The sequence below is a fragment of the Zychaea mexicana genome, assembly GCF_025766255.1.
Source record: "Zychaea mexicana strain RSA 1403 chromosome Unknown BDB00scaffold_34, whole genome shotgun sequence".
NCBI classification, from domain to species: Eukaryota; Fungi; Mucoromycota; class Mucoromycetes; order Mucorales; family Lichtheimiaceae; genus Zychaea; species Zychaea mexicana.
Window position 1 is genome coordinate 367410 of NW_026516697.1, and position 19630 is coordinate 387039.

Consider the following 19630-nt stretch of genomic DNA (forward strand, 5'->3'; position numbering starts at 1 on the left):
AAAATAGAGTATTTACGATTGGATACCGAACTGGATCGAAAGGGCACTTCACCGCTTTGAAAAAGATAGGCGAGATGATCACACAGAGAATACGATTAGTGAGCTATGCACTCACGTGAGCGTGTATCAAAATTGCCTTCATGCTGTTGTCAATAGCGTTATGCATGCGTGTGTGAACAGTTCACTGCCACATTTTAATCTTACAGTAACGAACACACTCTGCCGAAGCTGGACCGGAAGCAGTAATAAACTTCAATCTCTCACGCCTTTGTCCAAACTTTGCCTGAAAAAAAGGGACGATCGACATTGTCGTGCATTGCATGTTATCGTTTGTCATTGACAGTACTACAGTTCCTTTGACTTTTTTTTCTTATAGTGCCCTGAACGTCCCTTTTGTTTTCTTTCTTTTTCCGTCCTCTATTTTCCTTCTTGTTCCGTTTCCCTCTTTTGTACCCCTTCAAACCCCTCCTACTTTTCCTCGGTATTCTAATAAAATTGACTACGTACATAAAACACCATGAACGATTATCATGGCGCACGTAGTGCCGCTGGATCTGTTGCTAGTGTCACTACAACGGCAGCGGTAGCAGAAGATGATGTTCAAACTTACGTTGCAAGTCCGGGGGAGTCAACAAACAAGCTTCAATGGCTTGCCCTTCTGTTGCCAGCAGCAGCAGCGCTTTGTATCTATCTTTGTCTCCGTACAAGACGTGCCCGTAGAACTACAAAGCAGCAAACAAGTAATAGCGATATCACTACAGCTACAGATGATGAATGGTACATCCCCTCGCATGCTCGGCAGCACCACACCGAGTCGAATCATTACAGACATCCAGACAGTAATCATCATCATTATCATCCACAGCAAGAGCCAAACCATCATCGCGTTCTTCCACTGATACGATTCTCGGATCCAGTCGCTATCCAGCACCCGATTCCAGCACACCCCGGCCCACGGAGACGATACTACATTCATCAACAGGAGCGCGTTATTTATGGGCGCCGTAATCGTCATCATCATCACTCATATCAAAGACGACGAAGAAGAAGACGCCCACGAGCACCTCCTCCTGCCTACCCGGGAATGGCTTCCCCGCCCCCTCCACCGTATGAAGATGTTATGCTGCAACGGACAAATCAACCACAATCAAGTGAAGACGACGACGAACCACTCGCTCATATTCACCCAGCATTCCATCATAACTATCAGCACTAATTCCATCTTCCTTTTGCTCCTCGTCATCGCCATTCCACTACCGCCACTATTAATATTGCTACAGCCGCTACTGATAATAATAGTAATAATAATATATAATACCAATAATAGTTATTATTCAATCCTGGATGCGCCTGCGGTGTAGATCTTGTTTATTACTAGTTCCAATCATCTTTTGGTTCGCGTGCTTTCGTTCTATATGTCCATGCTTCTTTTTAATATATATAAACAAATATACATATTACAGTTTTATAATGCTACTGATGTTGATGGAGCGCCAGTCTCCGTAAGTTCGAGTTCGTTGCCCAAATCAACCGATTTACCGTCGCTCTCGCGTATCACCACAAACTCGACAGTACGCCATTCGTTACCCCGGCGAAAAGATGAAAACCGTACTCGACCCCGTTCACCTAGTATTATCAACATTTGATAGAAACAAAGCGACAAAGTATAAGTAACATTTTAATAGGCCACCCTTTTCTTAAAATTTAGTTTTGCGTACCATTCTGTCCAGCAACGTCAAAAGCAATGCTCACTTGACCTTTAAAGTGGTTGACAGTGCCAGTGATCCAGGGCCACTTGTCTGCATAATCAATCTTGTCACCCAACATGTCAATGATGCGAGGATCGTAACGAACCATAAACAAGGTGCCGGCCACCACACTGCTCGACAGTCGTTGGTAATTCAGTGCACCACCTAGACCTACGATCCAGACAAGACCACCAACCACGGCACCGCCAATATACCATGGTACACGCGATTTTGTTTGTGGACGAGGCAATTCGCGTTGGACGACGTTTGTTTTATGTGCCAATCGTTTGGTTTGCGCTGACCATGCTCGGGTAATTATGGGTCGTGCAGTTGTAAAGACACGTGTACTGAACATTTATGCGTGTGTTTTATGTGTGTGAAGAAAGAAAAAGAAAAAAAAAAGTGGTGTGAGCCAAGTGTTAATTGAATTCACGCGCAAGTCACCTTAAACGCCCCGGCTTTGACCTTCTCTCTTTGCGGGGTGAAGCCTCTTTTCCTCTGTTGTTTCACTATCCCCGCAAAAAAAATACTATCGTTGACAATTATGCATCGCGCTGGTAGAATTTTATTGTCAAGAGCACCTACCGTGAGAGCGTCATTCCATACAGCTGCTGCCGCTACAAATGTCCAAGCCAAAGTAAATTCGGTTTCTTTGTTACGTTGTACTTTACTTATTGCAACAGACACACAACTCATACCGTGTGAAATATGATTTTCGTGATATATAGCGTCGCTTGCATAAGCCAACTCTTTGGACCACGGCAGGTATCATTGCTGCTGGCACTTACTTTGCATGGACAACACAGTCGCCTGTCTATGCCGAGGCGCAAGGATACGCTGGCACCGTAGAAGGTTTGTCATATATTCCGTATGTTAAACAAATTGAATATGTAGATCGAGAATTCCACTTGATTTATTTGCTTTTTTTTTGTATAAAGAGCCCAATACAAAGTTCTCGTTCCCGGTCTATTTGAGCACGGGCGACTCAGAATGGAAACGGCTTATTGGATTAGGTGCTCGACAAGTTAGCTTCTTGAACCTCAATGTCTATGTACTCGGCTTGTATATGCGCAGCCAGGACATCGGTGCATTAAAAGCAGTAAAGGGATGGGAGGTAAAAAATAAAAACGTAGAAACCAAACAAATGGCACTTTTATTCGACTAACAATTGGTCTATCTTCTATCTGCTTTAGAAATTCGATAAATCAGACTTTCTTGTACGCGAAGACATGGCCATGGCTTTGCTGGAACAACCCATGGATGTGAGCGTTCGCATCGGTAATGCTGTGCTCTGTGTTATATAAGCTGTCCCAAAATGTGGCATGTTGGAGATCGTATATTAACAACAAAATGGGCTACTAGTTCCTGTCCGAGCAACAAACACGCAGCATTTGCGTGATGGTTTCACACGATCATTATTGCAGCGCATGCGGGATCAGGACCTCACTGAAGATCAAGAACGTGAAATCATGCAGGGTATCCAAGAATTCAAAAGCACTTTCCCAAGTGGCAAAGTGAAAAAGGGCACCGAGTTCGTCTTTACAAAGACCAATGATGGTGGTCTAAAGATGGAACATGAGGTAAGGAAGCGAAAACACAAGCAAAAAGGTTCAAGCACGCTAATTAATCTTAACGGATGGTTTAAATTAAGGGTAAGGTTATGGGTACCGTCAAGAACAAATGGTTAGCCGTCAATTTTATGATGGGCTATTTAAATCCTACTACACCAGCTAGTGAACTTGTAAGTCCACCTCCTATTCTACTCTACATATTCAACCGCATCGATCTTTAATGATCCTTCCAAAACATCTCTATATAGGCAAGACAAGACATTGCGAATGGTTTTGAGAAGCTTTTATGCGACAAAGACTAGGATGGAATAGACAAAAACACACAGCAGAAGCTCCTCGGTATATATTACCACCAAAATACAATAATACTATTAATGATAATACGTGCGTGTCTCTGTGTAATCATCTGCTTTTTTTTTTCTTGTTTTCGTTTCCTTCCCTTCACATTTTTTCACAGTTCAACCTCCTTGGTACCTTCCTTCGTTACCACTTGAACCTTGAATTTTGGAAGATTTACAATGAAACGTGTCTTGAGTTCCTGGATGCATTTGCGCATTAAGTCCTTGCCCTCTTCCAAATCCATATCAGCGTAATGGTAACGATCCATTAATGATGTGCAAAAGTAAGCGCCATAGCCTTGTGCGCCATAAGGTAAAGAGGCCATCGCACCGAGATAGTCCACCCAAAACAGTTCAGGCTTGTCTGCCTTTGCGTCGTAACCACCGATCAACATGTTGACAGAATATGGGTGCTATATAATCAAATAATACTGTCAGTCCCCAGTCTTTTGCTGTTCTTTCATTTATACACACAGACGCATACACACACTTGCACGCACACACATGTATGTGAATACAGCTCATATTGCGTAATTATACATATTCAAAATATAGTAATAATCGTGTGTATGTCTGTTTCTTGTTCATTCATCTCTATGTATGTATTACCCTGCTGCGAAGCGAATCGGCCAGTTCTCGGCGTGTAAATGTAGCAGTTGCTTTGGGGCTAAGGTCAATGTCGTTTCGAATTTTGTAAAGCTTAATGTTGCGCTGGATGTATTCGGCAAAGTTGACAGTATCGCCTGGTTCACCAGAGAATAGCATAACGGTATGATCGTTGAGTTGACGCGATTTGTTTTCGGTGCCCTTCATGACCACGATGCTGCGTGCTGAGGTGGTGTCGGCTGCAAGCAGCGTGAAATCCTTGCCAGTTATACCAAACAGACACTCCATGATTTGTGTGAGACTTTATAAAAAAGAGAATAGGTACAAGTTACGTTATATGTAAGACGGACGCGAAAGACGCATTTCGCAATCGCAGAGTGACGTACGCCTCTCAGCTCAGCGGTCGGACTTTTACATGATCCATATTTGGCAGTGCGTGCTTTTATCGAGTTTGTGGGTTAGGAATACTCAGGGTGTGGTTGCTTTTTTCTGCTAGTTAGTAAATAAAGGACAGAAAAGAATATGCGCTATATAGAGAAGCATTAAGGTTATCAGGGTGTTTCTGTTTATTATGTTTACATATAATAGTGTGCATCATCTGTGCATCATCCACGCAAATTACTCGGATCATAACAGTATGGGTCATCTATAATATATAATATGTACAAGAAGAAGGCCGGTGGAACATCCAACCGTTTCAAAAGGGTATTATATGTACAAGAGCGTCATCTTATGCTGCACTGCCGGTTTCGCTTGGATCGATCACGCCATCGCCGACTTGTTGTCCGTCAGCAATTTCATCTTTACTTCCATATTTCTTTTTAGCTCGCCGTGCCTTTCGTGCCTTTGCCTTGTTAATCTTTGCAGCCTTTTGTGCATATTTGCTCAGATCACCGTTGATTACTTCATCAATCTTGTCCTTTAACAATTTACGGGCAATATGGCGGTTTATCTCGAGTGATCGAGTCTGTTGGCACTATGTGTGTGTGTCTTTGTGTTAACCAAGAGAGAAGAGGAGACATTGAATATATATAATAGAAAGCAAAAAACCAAACTCCCATTCTTTTGGACAGTTACCTGCACACGAATGCCTGTTGGAATATGCCTTAGGTCCACGCAACTGACACGCTTGTTGACACATTGTCCTCCAGGACCTGATCCTTTTACAAACTTTTCAATCAGGTCGCTGTCATTCAGAGTAATTTTCTGTCGTTCTCGTTTGACTGCTTCCTCGGTAACATAGCGTTGCCATAGTAATGGTACACGATTGGATGGAACGAGACGTCGAAATTGCTGTAGTAAAAAAGACATTTCTTATTGGGGGAAAGGGGGAGAGAGGAAGTCAAGCTATTTTGCATTGACGTCGGCTTTGAAATATCCCGTCCCTTTATGTGACTGCTGTGTTTTTATTTTTGGAGGCGGATAGGTTAGCCCCATGGATGGCACGCTCCAGTGTTACCTTGTAAATATTTAACCAAAAGAAATAATGTCAGCATTAAGATCATTCGGCAAGGGCCTTAAGGAACTTCGTGTGCATTTCTGCCAGACTTCGCCAGCTAGCAGTGGTCTCAGGTACATTTCAAACCCAAATAAAGTAAACTCTCTGGCTAAATTTATAGAACGAGAATATTCTGCAACGATTGAGACGAATAACCGAGTACATCGCATGACTAAACTCATTCATCACACCCAACCCATCTTCCGTTTTTTTTTTCTAAAAACAGAGAGTACATTGCTCAAAACTACACTGCCATCAAGAAGGCGAACCCCGAACTCCCCATTCTCATTCGTGAGGCCAGCGGTGTTGAGGCCCGTGTTTTCGCTCGTTTCGGTATGGAGGATATAGATATATACACCCAAATTACAGCGCGTCGTCGTCGCCGTTATCCCACAAGGAAACGAATTACTTATCAATAACCCTATTTACTTTTCAAATAGATAAGGGCGTTGAGCGCAAGGCTATCTTCCAAAATGCTTCTTCTCAAGACATCGAAAAGATGTTGGAGCAATTGACCAAGTCTGCTTAAACCATTCAATAGAAAATTAAAAACGAATCGTTCTTTATCCTTCTCCTCGTTCTCCCTTCGCCTTTTCAACTACTACTACACACTCACACACACACACTTGAAAATAAATCAATAGCACACCTGGCTGCTCACGGCTCTATTTTGGAAAAAAAAAAGGTCTGGTCATGCAGATAAAAGGGTAGTTTTGAATTTGTAGCGCCATCCACGGTATCTTTTGCTAATGTGGAGACCACCCCGTCTGACTCATCTGCTCGTTTCTCATTGGTGGCTTAAAGCGCGGGTGGAATCTGTCAAATTCAGCGTGCCCCTCACTCTCCCACCCTTAACTTTAAGCGAGAGCGAAGACCGTTATTTTTCTTTCTTGCATTCTCTCTTCAATCTTTTATATAGACACATATAATGCCTGCAAAGTTCTCATTACCCAAAATCACTCCACAAACAAAGCCTTTCGTGAGTGCGTTGAAGCTGGCTCTTGCCGTTAACGTGGCTGGTTCCAAGATCGCTCAAGTTGCCGGTGACGCAGTTACGCTTGAGCTTCCTAACGGCGTTGTCCTGACCGATGCTAACGTCGCTGTCAAGTAAGTAGTTGTTCAAGTCGAATTTGAGTCGTTTAACTAACGTACCACTAACAATTGTTCTTTGTTTATAAAAACAGATATATCCTTAATGCCGTGTCTTTCGACGGATCTGAAGTGTCCCTGATCCAAAGCGCAGTTATTGAAAAGGAAGAAACTGCTGTTTCTCGACTTGTACTCCAAAAGAAGACGCAGGAAGCATTGGAAATTGCCGAATCGCTTGTTGCTCAATATGGATCCAAGGTTTTTGGTGGTGTAAGTAGATATAGATACTCCAGGCAGATGGATTATCCTACGTCAATATATAGAGGGTTTTCTGGAATGATCGCGTTGAAGAGTCTTTAACATGCATGTTGTATTTACTGTTAATATAGGCCGATAAACTTAATGCAGTCGATGTCGTTTATTTCGGTGCACTTTATGAAACTTTGTCCGATGCCGATTTTCAAAAGTACCCATCCTTGGGAGCATGGTTCACTGCCGTTTCCAAGGCTACTGCCGTCACCAAGGCTCTTGAAGTCGTAGATAAGCAGGTAAATTATTGCATAGGATGAAAATGGGGAATAAAACGGTCATCAATGAGGTTTTTGCTCTAACAACAAATTTTACATCCATAGATCTCTAAGGCTGCAAAGAAGAAGCAGGCCGGTGCTGGTGACAAGAAGGGTGCTGGAGCAAAGCAGGCTGCCCTTGCCGAACTCAACCCTGCCACCCAGAAGCTCGGCAAAATCGACTTTTTCGCCAAGCCTGATCCTACCAAGAAAATGTAAATACATGTAGCTGGCATTGGATAGAACGTGTTTTGTGATCATCTAATCATAACTGACTTGGTTTTCTTATAGTCTTCCCAAGGATGGTGAACGCAATATCCTTATTACATCCGCTTTGCCCTATGTCAATAACATTCCCCACTTGGGTAACATTATTGGCTCTACATTGAGCGCTGACTGCTATGCTAGGTAAATATAAGATACACTCGATTATAGTGTTGATTGAGAAGAAACGGGATTAAGGAACAGGAGGATTCTAATATTCAATTTATCGTATCTGTAGATACTGCCGTGCACGAGGATACAACACTTTGCTTATCTGTGGTACCGACGAATACGGTACTGCTACTGAGACGAAGGCTTTGGAAGAAGGTGTATCGTGCCAGGCTCTTTGCGACAAGTACAACGCCATTCACACCAGTGTATACAAGTGGTTCGATCTGGCATTTGATCACTTTGGCCGTACTACTACACCCAAGCAGACTCAAATTACCCAAGATATTTTCCACAAGGTCCATGGCAATGGATTCACTAACCAAGATACCATGACTCAATTATTCTGTGAGCGCTGCCAAAGGTAAATAATTAATATTAATGTTTGTTAGTATTGACGTCTCAATACTAATTGTATTTTTTTTTTGCAGATTTTTGGCTGATCGTTATGTCGAAGGCGTTTGTCCTTCCTGCAAATATGAGGTAAGATGGTTTAAAAGGAAAGACGGGAAGAGGCAAGTTGGTATTAAGCAGATATCCATGTGTGTAGGACGCTCGTGGTGATCAATGTGATGCTTGCGGTCGTCTTCTCAACGCCACTGAACTCGAAAGCCCTCGCTGTAAGCTTGATGGCACCGCTCCTATTACCAAGGATTCCAAGCACTTGTTCTTGGATCTCGCCACGCTTCAGCCTGATATTGAAAAGTTCAACGAACGCGTTAATACTGAAGGTAAAAGGGGAAAAAAGCTACAGTAAGTATTTTCCTAAACTGACAACGCGTCATGTATTTTTTTAAATAGGCAAGTGGTCTGCCAACGGTATCCACATTACGCAGTCATGGTTGAAGGAAGGTTTGAGACCTCGTTGCATTACCCGTGATTTGAAGTGGGGTACTCCCGTTCCTCTTGAAGGATTTGAGAATAAGGTGTTCTACGTGTGGTTCGATGCCTGTATCGGCTACCCCAGTATCACCGCAAACTACACCGATGATTGGGAAAAGTGGTGGAAGAACCCCAAGGACGTCAAGCTCTACCAGTTCATGGGCAAGGACAACGTTCCCTTCCACTCTGTCATTTTCCCTGGTACTCAAATTGCTACCAAGGAAGACTGGACCATGGTTCACCATATCAGCACCACCGGTAAGAGAAAGTTCCTGTATTATCGCCTATCAGAACGACCCAAATAGACTCATGCAATCATTCTTTTTCTTTGTAGAATACCTCAACTACGAGGGTGGCAAATTCTCCAAGTCGCGTAACATTGGTGTCTTTGGTACCAATGCTGAAGAAACTGGTATTCCTCCCTCTGTGTGGCGATACTACTTGCTGTCGTCGCGTCCCGAGACCAGCGATGCCATGTTCACCTGGAACGAATTTATTACCAAGAACAACAGCGAGTTGCTGAACAACTTGGGCAACTTTGTCAACCGTGTCATCAAGTTTGTCATTGCCAAATACGATGGCGTGATTCCTGAAGCCGACCTTTCTGGCGAAGCCGAAGTGTCCTTGAGCAAGGACGTGAATGCCTTGTTGACACAATACGTGGATGCGCTTGAAAACGTCAAGATCCGCCAAGGTCTGGCGGTTGCTATGCAGATCTCGGCACGCGGTAACCTGTATCTCCAGGATGCCAACGTGAGCAACACGCTGTTCACCGAGAACCGTGCCAAGTGCGATGCTGTTGTCAACATTGCCATCAACCTCATCTATCTTCTGTCTGCCTTGTTCTATCCTTACATGCCCGCCACCTCGGAGAGCATCTCCCGACAGCTGAACGCTCCGTTGAGAAACATCCCCGACCAGTTCACCTGTGATATCTTGGCCGGCCACAAGTTGAACGGTGCCGCATACCTCTTCTCCAGAATTGACGAAAAGATGGAGTCAGAATGGAAGGCCAAGTATGGTAGCTCCGGAAACTAATTAGATAATCACTGTTCTTAGAGAATACATGCCACTAACCCCCCCCCAACCCCCAACCCCCAACCCCACCCCTCCCGACCTTGTACAATCTTCTTTTTTTCTTGTGTGCCGATTAAAAAAAAAGTATAAAAACCGAATGTTGGTTTTAGTCGTTGTTGTAGTCGTACCTGCGCTCTCTTCCTCTCTCTTTCTCTCTTGCCACCGGCTTGGTTCATGAGTGCACAAACCACAAAGTGAACTGTCATCGTAATTGCCCCACTTATCGGGCTCGGTTGCTGTGACACAAATTGTTAAGGCGCGATGATACGGGCATCCCACCAAACCCAATAACACGGCCATCAGCCGCCAATAGCTAACGGCTCTTCATCCCCCATCCCCACCCCCAAATTGTTATGTCGATGATGAAGATGATACTGTGTTTTCTTCTCACTGGACCGCACAACACGCGCCTCCTTCCTCATAGCGGCTAAACTTTCCTCATGACTTAATACAATTGTTTCAATGGTAATTTCTTGCCTTTTTGTTTCTCTCTCATTCCATTGTTCTTCTGAAACGTTACGTTCTCGGATGGATGACAACCATGTGAGAGCGCTGGGACCCATCTGGCAACACAATGCACAACAGTGGTGTCCAGTGGCACCGAGCCACTCTCACTGTGATAAGGGGGGAGTGGGTGGTTTCGGTGATACGACGAGAAGGCGTGTTTGTTTACGCGTGTCACGCACTGGGTTGCTCGCCTGTATATTTTATATTACAATAACCGAGGCATAAATCATCTACAGCATTCTTCTTCCCATCTAACAGCTCTACTGTAGTGGCGTTTCTTTCTCCGTACTGTAATACCTTCAATCTGATTGATGCTGCCACTGTTGCTGTTGCTGCTGTGCATGTGACATCTGAAACCCGATCTTCCCGAGGGAAACGTTCGCCCACAAACCCGATGTACTGACCATCCCAACCCATGGGATCAGAATAGTTGGAATAAATCCAAATACTGCTGGATTCAGAAACACACTATTAGGTTAGTGCTTTGACAAGTGTCATATCATTACATCGTAGAATGAACAAGAGTTGGAATCGGACTAAGGAGTCATCTATTCCATGAGCAACGACGCATCTCAGTTAATGGATATAGCCTCTGGTGTATATGTTCAGAAAGAGCGCAAGTCTCCATTGCTTAGCTTAAAAGTACAAACATGATCAACCAGTACAGCATCTCAAATCGAAATATATCCTTCACGACTTGCCACAATCCCTAACTCTCTGGCGCCATTTAGAGGCAATCGTGACAAACCCATGCAAAAAGGAAAGCCTTCAGTCCACTGCGAACCATTGAACCATAGAAGAACAGATATGCGCATGAGTTCATCAAGAACCGCAAACAAAATCGAGACTGCCAGAAAGCTTAGTAGTAGTAGTAGTAGTTCTTTCTCTTTGCCATGGCGCATCGTCGTTCACCTGAAACTCGTGTCACGCCAAGATGGGGAAGCGCCAACCATTAGGTAACATCTAATACTGCTGCTTCCAGATATTATATTGAGAGATTACAAAAGACATAGATGAGGCTCAGATGACAGGGTGTGCACGGTCCTTACTTGAATATTTGTTTTTGCCAATACAAACGATCTACCCATTCCAAAAACGAAAACCCTGAAAAAAAAAAGTCAGTCGATTCATGCTTAATGGTTCTACAGGAACAACAACGAACCACACACCGTCTAACCTTATTTTCGAACATTACACAGTCCGCTCATTCCTTTCGCCCTTTCGCTCCCCCCATTACGTATTGAATAGGTCGGGATCCTATTGCCATGTGGTTGTGCTCAACTCAGCCTGTTTGTTACAGTAAAAAGCTATACGTTTCGCAAAAGATACAATCGATGCGGTCGGAGGCCACACGAAAACTAACTGCACGACGCATAGAACAGAGGTGGAGAGGAGCTTACTCTCTGATGTTGCGCATCTCAATATCATTGTAAATCTCACTCTATCCACTTGGTTTATGCATCTCCTCAGTGTCATACTCGTCCTCCTTGGATATCTGGCTCGCTCTCCCCTCTTTCCTCCAGGATTTTTTTTAGACAATTCATTTGAATGGTGTCACTTTTACAGTGTTGGAAATTAAATTTAGCGATACAAAATATAAACGGGCCATGATTTTGAAAACGGGCCCTTTTTCCAAATTGAGCTACTTGAACGAAATTGAGCCATCCCAAACCAATTTAAGCTATTCACTCAAATGTGGCATGGCTACGAATTCAAGCGTGAACAAAGAAGGACCGATGTGAGCTGAAAGTAATAATTTTTTTGATAATCAAATTCTTCGTGAATCCTAGATATCTGAACGAGGAGCATGTATATACGATCAAGGGCCCTTTTTTTTTCCAATGGTGGGTCAAGTTTCCTGATAATGATAACGATAGTGATAGTGATAATGGTAATACTATACTTTTAGATATTGGTGCCAAACCTCAACGAAAAAGTTTCTTCGATGAAGTTAGGCATATTGTGAAAGAATATGACAATGATGACTTGGCGATACATAATTCCGTGTCTCAGTATCCAACGGAAAGGTCAACCCCAACCATTGAAGAATACTTTAGTCGAGAAACATGAATGGACAGTTATTAGATCAAAAAAAAACAATGCCAATGGATTGCAATTCAAAAGATGCCTCCTTTGTTACCAACATTTATAACCAAAAAAAAAAGAATAGGGACCCTTCGGATTATTTTAGTATTACAAGTAGTGAATCATCTTGTCCAACGAAGTTCGTACTCACTATTCTTTATCTAATATGTGGTACATAAAAATCAACTTTGTTATCATCATTCCTCACGTTTACAGTATTTGTATATAATTCATCTGACTGATTCTCAAATTAAAGAAACAAAAGCTGTATATCCGGTTCCTACAAGTTAACAATTTATCATTCTTGTGAGCCAGTTGATTGCTATTTCTTCCAACGCACATAGATTATAAAAATTCTTTTACTTTTTTTTCCCTTCCTTCACATTTATATATTTACTATATCATATATATGCAACCAATTTCTCTCCATAAAAAATTTCTATTTTGTACAGTTATTTCTTTTATCATTCTCCCATCATATTTTTTTTGATAATTGGATATACATGTATCAACAATAGATACATGAAATAATATACAGATAAAGGGGGAAGGAATAAACGTTGTTTTTCGTAAACTGCTACTTTTTACATTATATTATTAAAAAATTGATAAGACTATGATATAAAGGTATATTCAAAGGTGAGACTATGAGCTGGACGCGCTACTAGTGTTTTGGCGTTTGTTTGACGATGATGATGTTGATGATTCTGATGATGATAATGCGAATGATGATAATCCAGATAGACGAGGTGGGATGACCAGTTTTTCTTGTTCATCTGCAGCTGCCGACAACGGAATCATACATTACTGAACTTTTTATAGGTATCTTCGACAATTTCTTTTCCAATGGCTGCCAGCTCTAATAATGGGCCAATATGCACTATGAAATTCTTGCTACTGTCAGGATATGCTACTTGTTTCGTACGACGAATTCTTGTCACATATCCATCAGGGATATCCATATCCATTAAGCTAACTTTGTCACCTGAAGTAGTACAGAGGGACATGTAGTTAATATCATACCAAAAAAATAGCATTTATTAATCGTAACTTACCCATGATGAGATATCCTAAAATATGAAGTTGATTGACAAGAGCTGGGTTTTCTTCGACCAATTTCAACAGCATGTCTCTCATTACCATAGGCATCTTAATTGAACCATCGATAAACTCTTTAGTTTGATCGTTTGTTCTACCAATTTCCAAGCAACCTAGTTCAACACCGTTTCCTCCAATATAGGTTGTATCAGTTCTTCTTCCCATTTTTAAATTTTCCACGGGGTCTACTGCCGACAATTTTCGTTTTTGGTTTGTTGCTGATGCACTTGCAGTACTGTGTTTCTCCTTCTAGGGACATCCAACTCCAATTAGATATTAGATAATACTATTGGCTGTAAGAAATCTATTGGCTGTAAAAATCCAAATTGTACAAAAAATTGAATTTTGTGTATATATAAAAATAATTGGTAAAAAAGGAATGCTAGGTATGAATTCAAAGTATTTATCCACATTATGTTATATACCAGTTGAAGAAAATATTGTAAGTATTACTGAATTTATAGCAAAATATTTATTATTAGAATATGTTCATCAAAAAAAGTATTTAGTACATAAAAGTAATAAAATTTATGATGGTGAGCATTATATTGTAAAGAAGCATATTAAAATTTACAAGTCAAAAATTAGAAATATCATATATGATCCTATATATATTGCATATAAGCTAATTAAATTTAATCATTATAAGAATTTATTTAAAATAGTGGATCCAATTTTATTTATGAATATAATTAAAAAGATATTTAATGAAAAAGAATATATTGAATATTACCTAGAGTATGCAATTTTATAATATACCAAGATTATGCTTATTGATATATTCCTTCAATAAACCCTTTTGATTAAATTTATCAATTGATAACCAACTGTTATCATCAGCACTATATCCAACCCATTTTACTTCAAATAAATATGTACCATTTTCAGTTTTATACCTAATAATCTCTTCTATTTCATATGATGCCATTGCTTGTTGTTTCCCTTTATTTCGCTTTCTTTTTTTACTACGCTCATTAAATCTTGGAACATCATCATTATCACTATTACTCTAATTTGAATTATTATCAGATTCATTATCAACAATCATTTCTTCATTTGATATAGCCATATTAAGCAGGTCATTTTGTAATCTGATCATTTTATCTAGTTTATCTTTATTTTGTTTATCATTGCTAACCACTATATCAATTAGTTTATGCTCTACTGGAAAATCGAAATCATTACTGTGCCATAGTTTATGGTGTGGTAAAATAGGAATATTGAACATTACTACAAATTTTGTAGTATTTTTTAATAAACAAGCTACACAAAATTGCAGATTATAGTATTTTATGTTATCCATTTTAACAACTGACTTGTTATTATTGAATCGGCAGAATTTATTCCCAATTTCTGAAAATTGATTCTCAACTTTTGTCCTAAAACTTCCAAATGTCTTATTAAAATGATCTTCAGTAATTGTTAAGGGCTCATTTACATTTTTACGTATAGGGTATACAAAATTATCATGGCTAAAGTTATATCCTTTTTCATTAGCAAGCTCTGTAAATTGCGTGATAAATAAAGTATATCCACCATCAACTGCCATTATGTCATTCTCATGCATATATTTAAATAATTTCATATTTAAAAACATGCTACCATCTGAGCTATCAGAACAAAAGTCACTTTTAGAAGTATAAATAATCATATCATTCATATCACTAATAAATTGGGTACGTATTCCATTCTTCTTAAATTTATAAGAATACATTCTTTGAAAGTGGTCAATTTCAGTATCTACATAGTTAATTCTTGAATCATGGCCATCCAATACAAGTGTTACATGTTTAAATAAGTCGGGATTATGCTTTCTAGCAGATAGAATACGTAATTTGTTAGATGAAAACATGTTATTCATTGAATCATTTACTATTTTGTTGATTCGTTTGTAGTTGTCCTCATCCATCCAAAACTTTTTATAAAATGTATGAAATGTGCTATGTGGTAAGTATTTTTCGAATTTTTCACCACATACTCCAGAGACTAAATGATATAATAAAAACAATCCTTTTCAATTTCAAAGTAAGGTCTGGGATATTCCTTGTTTGTATATAAAAATACTAGAAAATAAAATACAGCAATATAACCTAATTTACGTAACAATTCATCCTTAATTTTATCTATGAATTTAATATGTCTCAAATCAGTTCTATGTTTATATTTATTATGTACAGTAGGCCAATTCCATTCTAGGAATTGCCAATAATTTGCAATAATTGAGTTTACTTCATTTGTAATCAGTAGTGTATAGTTTGTTGTATCCATTAGGTCGTTCTTTTATTATATTATGGATTTTTTAATTTTTATAATCATTGAATGCATGATTTTGGTCACATGATGTCATAAAATTGATAAAATATCAAAATAGATGATATAATTTAATATGGCAGCAAGCAATTTATTAGATTTATCGAAAACTATTGTAAATTTATAGCCAATTTGGTACTGCACATCCTGCTTCCTACAACACCATAATCCAACACATTGATTTCGTAAGCTTTACATGATAGATAAATATGGAACTTATACATGAAAAATATAGTGCTATTACTTACCCAAGGGCAACAAAGTCGTCCGATGCATCATAAATCTTATTTAAGAAACTCCAGAGATAATACATCTTATCCGATTCGAGTTAATTTTGGATTTTGAAATTATTTTTCTTGAGATAAAGAAGAGCAGTGTTTTAGATGGATGTCGATAACCATGCGAGAATAGGCTCATCTTCAGGATCAAGTTCGATTGTACGTGCAAAATTAAATGCTTCTTTTGCTGTTTTCTATGATATGAAGGTATTGAGGAAAATTATAAGGGAAATAGCCTTGAAGTTTATAACCCATCTTTTTGTTCTATTTACCTTTTTTATATAATTCACCTAGTAGTCGAGTCAATGACACATCCACTGGTCTTAATAGTTTGCATCCAGCATCTTCGATTTCTTTTCTTTCTGCCTGGTGAATATGTCGTCCCAGTTGGAATCAGTAAGATCGAGTATAAGTTGTTGACTTGGACTACCAAAAGTCAAAGAAATAACAAATGAATTTATGTACATAGCACTACCATAATCAATATATAAAATCAAACTACATCTTACTGATAGTAATTACAATTAAGAGCAAATTTTATCATACGCTCTTCCACAGACTTGGCTTTTTGATTTGGTTCAGAAATTGTTGATTTTAGATACCAAAAGTTTTTTGGATCTAGATCTTCGAAAATGGCTTTAAGTTTCGTTTTTCGTCTGCCATGAGTTTAGTTTTTAAGTTGGGGATCTGGATTTTGGACTGGTTTTGGTGTTGGCTTGTTTTCAAGGTTGTTTTCAAGTTCCTAATCCAATAGTTGGTTAAGGTCGATATAATTAGAGCTGGATACCAGATGTTACAGTTAATTCTAATGTAACCAACCTGTTGTATTTCTTCCCAGTTAGGTTTGTCTTGTCTATAATCCTATTTCAATAAAGTAACTTGTCGATCTTTTTCATGTCACGATTATTATTATAGAAGCTGTGTTGTTTACCACAATATTTCTTTCTTGGACTGCTTTTTTAAACCGATTTGACCAGGTTGCCTTGTATTCAGTGTTGGGGTACCTTTTATGAAGGCTTCATTGTCATAACAATAAAAATGGGCAAGACTTGGAGCTTCGGTCTCCTGGTCAAAATACTCGATGAATTCTATACATAAGTTATTTTATTATGGTTCTCGTCAGTAGAATGTGGATGTGTAATTTATTAACACTACTTACTCTTTGTTAAAGTTGTTGCGATGTTTCCTGCCATTGCTATGGCAACTGTTCTGGCTACAGGTTTCAAAGGAGTGAAGAGTAAGATTATATGCTTGGCTTTGGCGGGCGTTCTAAACTTAGATTTATATTAAAGCGCAAAAAAAAATGCTGGTGGTTGCCGTCACAGAAACGAAAGAGTGTGACGTGATTTTTAGATTCGGTTATTACAGATTTTTTTCCCCAAGTTATCCTCATAGTTCTTTTTTTTTCTTCTGGTTATCATAGCAGTGGGTAATACCGCTGCAAGTAATGTACTTTTGGGGTATCGAGTGGGTAATATCCCTGCCGAACATCAGAGGTGCATTGCGAAGTTTCTTTTATGTTTCTGCTTTAAAGTTTTTTTTATAATTAAGTTGAACCTGTAGAAGAAAGGAAGTACAAGACTCTCAATATGGAAGATGGTAATTGAAGCGTATGACTTAAAGGTAAAGTGTCTTCATTACATCGAAAAATATTATGATAGCTTTGTTGTTTGCATAGCCCAGTTTTCAACACGTAGGTTATAATCAAGAGGTGATGGCATCAAAGAATATCTAAAACATGCAAGCGAACAAGTACCCTTTTCTGTTTTTTCTTAAATCGAAGTATTGGGTGTTGTTAAAGTCTATACAACATGGTATGTAAAAAAAACCTTTCTTTTCTTCAGTATACTTTTGCAATAATTTTACAAGGTCTAACCATCTTTTGAAATGTTTTTTATGTTAGTTGATAAAACATTTGAAGGCTGAACTCCTTTAGATCTCTTATCTCATGTATTGATCCTTTTCATTCTTATATTGCCAAACAAATGATCGGATGGCGCTATTACTTTATAGATGATGGTTTTTGATGAGTACAACTGATGGTGTCATTATTGCCTTTTTTTAATTATACATGTCATTTCACTATCTGTATCTGCTACATTCTACCATTTTTTCTCAATAACCATATCCTTTGTTACTGCTACTTTTTCTGCATCATTTAACTTTCATCTGATCCCACAGATAGTCAAGACTCTTTAAATATTAGCTTGATATACTGATCATTCAGCTTTGATTTATTTACTACAGACTATTTTTCGTTTTTTTTTCTTGTAATTGATTTCTGCAGTACTGTTCTATTCCATATGGTTTTGAAAAAGTACAATTCTCACGTCGGTACTGTTAGTAATATTATTCTTAGTGGTGATAACGCTTCTCATCATGCTAGCAGTAAAAATTATATAAAAATTATTCTGCCTGGATATTATATTTTACACCGTATGCATAAATATATTTGTGTTTGAAGTTTTCTTGGCTTGAATTCGTAGCCATGTCACTTTTGAGTGAATAGCTTAAATTGGTTTGGGATGGCTCAATTTCGTTTAAGTAGCTCAATTTGGAAAAAGGGCCCATTTTCGTTATCATGGCCTGTTTTTATTTTGTATCGCTAAATTTAATTTCCAACGCTGTAACTGTGATGCTGATTTCTTTGTTTGTTTGTCAAATTCTTTTTTTTATTAATTAAAATGAGCCTTATCTCAGATTTATATTGAACATCCTATCAACTCAAATGCATGTTATGATGCTTTTTGTTTGTAATAAGTGGCATTTATATGGTTTTCCAGTCACGGAGTATGTAGTAGCTTGGGAGATAGATGAAACATTCAGGAACAAATCCAGTTACACCATTTTACCCACGGCTCTCTCTCTCTCTCTTCTGCAGACTAAAGTGGGCGTCAGCTAAAGGGGCCAATTTAAGACCCGATTTCCAGCCTTCATAGAGTTATCTCTGCATGCTTAATTGCCACAAAAGATAGCAGAATCGATAGCTTTAGAGGAGAGGAACACAACGTACTAAATTTTTTTTCAATGCGCTCACTTGTTGCTGAGCTATGACGTTTCGAAGTCTACTATTTTTAGTACTTTTAGCTAGGAAATGAACAATTTTTGTACACCATTTCCCCATCATCTATTTTGAATCGCAAATCTTTTTCACGTCATCTTTCACCAACTTCATAATTAAATACGCATTTAAATGGCAGGAACCAAAAGAAGAGCTAAAGTTGGTAAAGCCAACTACGAACAAGGAAAAAGATTGAGACTTGAACGCGAAAAAGCAGAATGCGAAAGAGCAGAACGCGAACAACAAGAGATCGAAGTTCAAGACATTCAACAAGAGGAAGAATCCCCTCTTATTGATCACCTGACGCGGGGTTTAAAGTCGATTTGATTTTTGCAAAAAATGGCCCCTTTAGCTGATGCCCACTTTAGTCGTTGTTGTAGTCGTACCTGCGCTCTCTCTCTCTCTCTTTCTCTCTTGCCACCGGCTTGGTTCATGAGTGCACAAACCACAAAGTGAACTGTCATCGTAATTGCCCCACTTATCG

The 19630-nt window shown here is 39.1% G+C and overlaps 9 protein-coding genes across 9 annotated transcripts; 5 read left to right on the top strand and 4 right to left on the bottom strand.

Annotated features, from left to right (window-relative positions):
• Window positions 1-429: 429 nt before the first annotated feature.
• On the top strand, window positions 430-1432 carry BDB00DRAFT_364053 (uncharacterized protein). The gene has a single exon (XM_053117090.1). It carries the CDS (start codon window positions 518-520, stop codon window positions 1214-1216), a length of 699 nt encoding a protein of 232 aa, XP_052979985.1. The 5' UTR covers window positions 430-517; the 3' UTR covers window positions 1217-1432.
• A 33-nt stretch (window positions 1433-1465) lies between these two features.
• Window positions 1466-2103, bottom strand: BDB00DRAFT_872188 (cytochrome oxidase complex assembly protein 1-domain-containing protein; the record flags this gene model as incomplete). Its single annotated transcript, XM_053126925.1, has 2 exons — window positions 1466-1626; window positions 1719-2103. The coding sequence occupies 2 exons, from the start codon at window positions 2101-2103 to the stop codon at window positions 1466-1468; spliced, it is 546 nt and encodes a 181-aa protein (XP_052979986.1).
• A 448-nt stretch (window positions 2104-2551) lies between these two features.
• Window positions 2552-3621, top strand: BDB00DRAFT_763297 (chalcone-flavanone isomerase; the record flags this gene model as incomplete). The annotated part of the gene is made up of 6 exons (XM_053119391.1): window positions 2552-2600; window positions 2687-2772; window positions 2942-3026; window positions 3111-3328; window positions 3400-3489; window positions 3568-3621. Coding segments are annotated over 6 exons (582 nt in total), but the record flags the coding sequence as incomplete, so codon positions are not given.
• A 149-nt stretch (window positions 3622-3770) lies between these two features.
• On the bottom strand, window positions 3771-4551 carry BDB00DRAFT_763240 (nucleophile aminohydrolase; the record flags this gene model as incomplete). Its single annotated transcript, XM_053119387.1, has 2 exons — window positions 3771-4070; window positions 4267-4551. 2 exons carry the CDS (start codon window positions 4549-4551, stop codon window positions 3771-3773), a joined length of 585 nt encoding a protein of 194 aa, XP_052979988.1.
• Window positions 4552-4683: 132 nt separating this feature from the next.
• BDB00DRAFT_822267 (RF-1 domain-containing protein) lies at window positions 4684-5597 on the bottom strand. Its single transcript, XM_053123455.1, has 2 exons — window positions 5341-5597; window positions 4684-5239 (listed from the first exon to the last, which is right to left on the bottom strand). Exons 1-2 carry the CDS (start codon window positions 5572-5574, stop codon window positions 4994-4996), a joined length of 480 nt encoding a protein of 159 aa, XP_052979989.1. The 5' UTR covers window positions 5575-5597; the 3' UTR covers window positions 4684-4993.
• A 121-nt stretch (window positions 5598-5718) lies between these two features.
• On the top strand, window positions 5719-6583 carry BDB00DRAFT_822268 (thioredoxin-like protein). The gene is made up of 3 exons (XM_053123456.1): window positions 5719-5835; window positions 5988-6094; window positions 6202-6583. The coding sequence occupies exons 1-3, from the start codon at window positions 5750-5752 to the stop codon at window positions 6288-6290; spliced, it is 282 nt and encodes a 93-aa protein (XP_052979990.1). The 5' UTR covers window positions 5719-5749; the 3' UTR covers window positions 6291-6583.
• BDB00DRAFT_822271 (tRNA synthetases class I (M)-domain-containing protein) lies at window positions 6422-9879 on the top strand. Its single transcript, XM_053123457.1, has 11 exons — window positions 6422-6446; window positions 6566-6868; window positions 6946-7120; window positions 7240-7398; window positions 7483-7631; window positions 7708-7824; window positions 7919-8212; window positions 8280-8331; window positions 8399-8579; window positions 8650-8988; window positions 9065-9879. The coding sequence occupies exons 2-11, from the start codon at window positions 6690-6692 to the stop codon at window positions 9766-9768; spliced, it is 2349 nt and encodes a 782-aa protein (XP_052979991.1). The 5' UTR covers window positions 6422-6446; window positions 6566-6689; the 3' UTR covers window positions 9769-9879.
• A 61-nt stretch (window positions 9880-9940) lies between these two features.
• On the top strand, window positions 9941-10776 carry BDB00DRAFT_822273 (uncharacterized protein). The gene is made up of 2 exons (XM_053123458.1): window positions 9941-10507; window positions 10584-10776. Exons 1-2 carry the CDS (start codon window positions 10270-10272, stop codon window positions 10715-10717), a joined length of 372 nt encoding a protein of 123 aa, XP_052979992.1. The 5' UTR covers window positions 9941-10269; the 3' UTR covers window positions 10718-10776.
• A 2420-nt stretch (window positions 10777-13196) lies between these two features.
• Window positions 13197-13662, bottom strand: BDB00DRAFT_872194 (uncharacterized protein; the record flags this gene model as incomplete). Its single annotated transcript, XM_053126926.1, has 2 exons — window positions 13197-13384; window positions 13455-13662. 2 exons carry the CDS (start codon window positions 13660-13662, stop codon window positions 13197-13199), a joined length of 396 nt encoding a protein of 131 aa, XP_052979993.1.
• Between the last annotated feature and the right edge of the window lie 5968 nt (window positions 13663-19630).